Here is a 5,262-nt window from a genome sequence, read left to right as displayed (position 1 = left end):
TGTTCATAGTTTCCCTTATCTTTTTCATATTTTTAAGTTCTGTGGCAGCGTCCCCCACCCCTTGATAGTGGCGATTTTTTCCCTTTTTCTTGATTAGTGTAGGTAGAGGTTTGTTATTTTTCATTAGTCTTTTCAAAAGTCCAACTTAGGCCTGTATTATGGTTAGCATTTGAAAAAAGGGTATATTCTGTGGTCGTTGGGTATAGTGTTCTGAGTGTTTAGTTGATTTTTCTCTGTTTATCTGTTTTCTAAATAAGTGGTTTCTGTTCTTTATTATTTTTTTTCCTCTTCTTAGGTTTTTTTTTTTCCCCCTAGGTTCTTAAGATGGAAACCTCCATCACTGATTTTAAATCTTTATTTTTAAATATAAAATAAGTATTTAATGCTAAACATTTTTCTCTGCTGTTTTAAGTATATCCCGTGAATTTTAATGTGCTATATTTTCTTTGTGACTCAGGTCAAAATATTTTTCTGTTTTCCTTGTGATTTCTTGTTTGACCCATGGGTTATTTAGAAGTGTGTAGTCTTAATTTCCACATATTTGGAGTTGTCCATTATCTTCCTGTTACTGATTTCTAATTTAATCTCATTGTGGTCGTGGAATTTACTCTGCGTGATTTTAGCTGTTTTAGATGTATACATTCATGGAACTTTTGGGAACCTTCGGTCGTTCGGTCGTAAAGCCAGGGAACTCATTGAGCGTCTGAGTCCGTTTTCTTCCTCTTTCAGGTGAGACAGCAAGCCCAGCGCTGCTCACGCGTGCTCCTGGATATTGAGGCTGGTGCTCCTGTCCTCCTCATTCCGGAAAGTTCCAGATCAAATAATTTGATCGTAGCAAATTTGGGGAAGTTGAAAGTCAAGAACAAGTTTCTCTTTGCTGGTTTTCCTGGGACCTTTTCCTTAAAAGATCAGGTGAGCAAGTAGTATGCATTTCCATGTCAGTTCAACTAGTATTTGTACCCCAACTGAAAAATTCATGTGTTGCCATAGGATGACTCCTAACTGCTGTTACTTTTGTCGCACATGTGGCTCGAATAATGTTTTTTTGGTGTTTTATTGACATTTCGATTAGCTTTTTAAAAGAGACATTTAAATTCTAACCCGTACTAACTCTATATAGTACCTTATTTTAGCGAACGAACAGAACTAGTCTTCCATCTTTCTAATGCTTTCCTCACATGCTGACCTTATAATAATCAACTTTTTACACTACGTGACTCTTTTCAGCAGATGCAGGTTGGCCCAAGGTTTATCTGAAGCCGTTTAAAAATATCTTAATAATAAAATCTTATACAGTATATTGCTCTACCGTTTAACACTACTTTAGTATGTATTTCTCTCAATGATGTTTGGAGGTAATTGGGAGTGGATTGCTATTGTTTTCCTTTTACATTTGGAAAAACTGGGACTCATTGAGAGTAAATGGCAAAGGTGGGAACACCTCGTAAACCACAGGCTTGGTGCTGCGAGGACCTTGGAGATGGTCCCATTGGCCCCGTCCCACTCAGTTTTGCATTTGAGGAGACTGAGCCACGCTGATGCAATGAGTGCAGGTCTCATCGTTCTCCGCGTGTTTTAACGAAGTCTTGCTAGTTTCCAGGGCAGCTTTTCAGTCTATTCAGTACAAACTCAATTTAGCTTATCAGAAAAGCACTTACTGAAATCCTAGCTCGTTATGCTCATTTTTATTCCAACAGCTCATAACGTAGGGAGAAATAGCCTTCGAAAGAGGATGTGCGTAAGTTCTTATGATTGACAATATAGCAATGAGTAGCCGATATTTATTGAATTCTTATTACACGTCAGCCTATACTAAACTCTCTCCATATTCGTTTATTTTCTTCTCATGAGCAACCTAAGAGGTATCTGGTATTATTAACACCATTTTTCCAGATAAAGAAATCGAGACTTAGAAAGGTTAAGTCATTTCTTTTGGATTACACAGCTAGTAAGGAGTAGTGTGGACCTCAGAATCTTGTGTGTGTGTCTGTCATACTCCATGCTCTTAACTGTGATACGATTTTACTTTCCAGTGTGAGGATTAGGTTTGTGTGGGGAAAATAAACTGGCAGAATCTGTCCGTGCTGTGTGTCTTAACTGGCTCTTTCCTAAGTAGCTGTCACTCTTAAATTTTCTGAAGGGCGGGGCAGTGAGTTCATTCTTAGATGGGTGAATTCTAAAGATTATGCAGAGAAGATACAAATTCGAGCAGTTACCATTTGCTTCTCTGGGTACAGAAAGAAAAGACGGGCGGGAGTGTGATGGTTCCTTAGCAGGACTGTGCCAGGGACCTCAGCTCAGTTCAGAAAGTAACAGGAAGACTAGACTACATTTGTTCGTAGCGCCTAAACTCAAACGATGTTACGATTTTCAAATTACTGTCTCCATATTTGTCTTCCCTGTTTTACTCCTCATTCATCCATTTGCTCACTGTTACTAACCTAAACACCCTGAGCCGAGAATATGTGGTTCAGCGAGTAGGAATGGGTAGAGTACGGAGAAGAGTGAGGCGAGACCGTGAAAGCCATAGCAACCATGTTCCTGTGTTGTCACCTTGGGCTCAGGACCCAGGCGGAGGCGTGTGGATGACGGGCTGGAGGTCACATTGTCCGCGTATCACCTTACCAATAGTCACTCAGGGAGACCAGATTTTGTGATCAGAGCAGAGGGTGAAGCCAGAGCAGCGGTGTTTACAGAAGGAAGAGCGTCACCAGGTTCACACGCTTTGTACACACTCGGGCCGAGCTGGTGACTGAGGACTTGCCCGTTGTCCTTGTCGCGAGAAGCCCTCCTGTCGGAATGAATAATGGGCCTTAACTGCCAGAGGGAGAAGCAGGCTTTCCCTACGTGTACTTTTTAAGACAGTAAAAGTGAAATCAGCCACCGTTGGTCTTTCACAGCAGGACTAGGAGAGGACCAGGAACTTTGGTCATAATGAAGAACATCTGTTTCCATAGCTGAGCGAGCAGCTTTTAGCTGTTTGCCGACTTAAGAACATAAAAGAAAGACCCATTCGTAAAGAGAAAGATTGATAACTGTTCCTAGACTCTCACATCCACGTTTTCTTAGTCTGAGGTACTTATAATTAACATGACTAGATAGTAAACGAATGTGTCAGGTCTGGGGTTTGCACATGAGTGTTGTCCCCATGGCCACCTCAGGATACTCGTCTTTGTTCCGATGCTGCTGCCGTTACTCCCAAGGGGGAGTTGACTTCCTCCTCAGAACCATCACCTGAACCCACAGTAAGTTTTTTAGAAACATGTTTGTTCGTGGTAAATCTTTGTTTGACGCCTGAATATTTTTGAGAAGAGATCAGTTAGAGCCAGAATGGGCGATCAAGCCCAGTCATACCGTTTTTGTTTGTCTGCCCTTCCGGAAAAGGTGAAGGACCGATTTTCTACATTGGGTAGATCTATATTCGGGCTCATGAGTGGACTCCGAAGTTAGCCTAAAGAATTGCCAAAATATCTCAAGAAATTTTTGCAAAAGCGTTTCTGTTTTGTTAAATAAGCCAAATAATTGCACACAGTTCGTAGCATTTTAATGAAAAAAATTTCCCTGTATTTGTTTTTGAGGATTTGATTTTAAGTGGCAGCACATACAAGGATCGCTCTTTCTTCAAGGTATAATACCCTTTTTTGCCTCCTGGTTCTTCTGAAAAACCTTATGGGATTCAGCAGTCAATTCACACTCATATCCTTAAAAAAACAATTTAAAAATCTAGCCCTTTAAAAGATCTCATTACTTGGGAAAGTCTGCTTATCTTTTTTTAAAAATTATTATTTTTTATTTTGTGAATCACTTTCCTCCTGTGTAGAGAAGTCTTTCTTAAGGACCATCAAAAGCAATTTCTTTCTTTCTCTGTCTGTCTCTCCCCCTACCCCTTTTCCTTTTTCCTTTTTTTTTTTTTTTTTAGCTCTAGGAAGTACTTTCTTCGTGATCTAATTTTGTTTCCTTAAATCCTATAAAAACTTTATCTGTGCAAACCAGTGGTTGTTCTGTAGAATTCCATAAGGGCTGCTTGGAGTGTGTTGCTTGTTAAAGTATTTGTAATCAGATAAACATATCCGGGAAGCTTGCCTCTCCACATGGACAGTCAAGCTTAGCTGATCTAGGCTGTATAAAAGGAATAATTACTTTCTTCACCAAAAATCACTTTGCATTTACGTTTGCCCTTTAATACAGTTGCACGTGTGAGATTTGCCTGGTATGCATTCCAGTGGTTAAAGATCAGGAAATAATTCTGAAATCAAAGCTTGCAGAGGGATTATGAGTTTCAATGACTCCTGTGTGTTTAGAATTGTTTTACATAAATCCATGTCTTAATGAGTACAGGTTTGAATTTTATACATATGCTTTTCCTTTCATTTTTCTAAAGCATAGCTTGTGCTTAAGCCATAATTTCTAAGTCAGTCTTTCAAAAGCTTTGAGTTAATCTCTTCAAGCCATTGATTTATTTAAACCAACTACAGAGAGGATGTAGAGCTGAGTTAAATGAAAGAGCAACAAATACTCTAGAGTTTAAATAAACTAAGCGAGAAGGAAGGGTTTCTATGTTGAAATACTTAAATAATAGCATTTACCTTGTAATTTACCTTGCATAAAAAAATTCGGAAGTAAGAACTGCTTCCTTTCACCGTTACATGTAATTGCTACCCACGATAACCGAGGAGAGCACTGTTATCTTCTTTGCATGTGCTTAGAGGAATAAACATGTAAGGCAGTACTAGAGGGAACACCGATCTTCCCCTCCTCCAGCTTGCTGCTGAGAATGGGTAGATGAGAACTCACTGGTGATGCAGAAGTCCCAGATGTGAAGCTCTGAGGCTTGGGTGAAGAAAGCGTGGGACATTTTGAAGTCAGTTATTGGATCATTCTGTTGAAAAAAATTTACCCCTGTTAGCAGTTAACTGAAGGTACTAAGTATGCAAGAGAAGTGTGTAGTATTTTTAATAGAATTATAGAATTTGTTTTACTCAGATTAGCCCTTAATTTTTATGTCTTGCAACAGCAACGTAATAGGAATGGCTAACCGCCTGTGTTTTCCATTTTGTCTCATTTGCACAGTTACTGAGAGAGATGAGAAATGTAAATCTGTGAGGGGAGATTTCTAGAAAGTGCAGACACGTTACCATGGCTTGATTCCGTTGGAACCATGTTGCTATTAGATACATTTTCTTAGAACAATAAGCCCCTCCCCTCTAGCAAAGCAACCATGTATCATATGGCTGAGACATTTGCTCTTGTTGTCTAGATTAA

At 39.4% G+C, this 5,262-nt stretch overlaps 1 protein-coding gene across 1 annotated transcript in view; it reads left to right on the top strand.

The window, feature by feature from the left end:
* VPS13D (vacuolar protein sorting 13 homolog D) overlaps positions 1-5,262 on the top strand; it is a 226,076-nt gene that overhangs the window by 51,686 nt on the left and 169,128 nt on the right. Inside the window, exon 26 of the mRNA XM_023532655.1 lies at positions 730-912. Coding sequence (XP_023388423.1) covers positions 730-912 — 183 coding nt within the window. The remainder of the gene's footprint in view (positions 1-729; positions 913-5,262) is intronic.

This window comes from Pteropus vampyrus, unplaced genomic scaffold, assembly GCF_000151845.1.
Source record: "Pteropus vampyrus isolate Shadow unplaced genomic scaffold, Pvam_2.0 Scaffold86, whole genome shotgun sequence".
Taxonomy (NCBI): Eukaryota; Metazoa; Chordata; class Mammalia; order Chiroptera; family Pteropodidae; genus Pteropus; species Pteropus vampyrus.
This window is presented reverse-complemented; position numbering and strand designations above follow the sequence as displayed.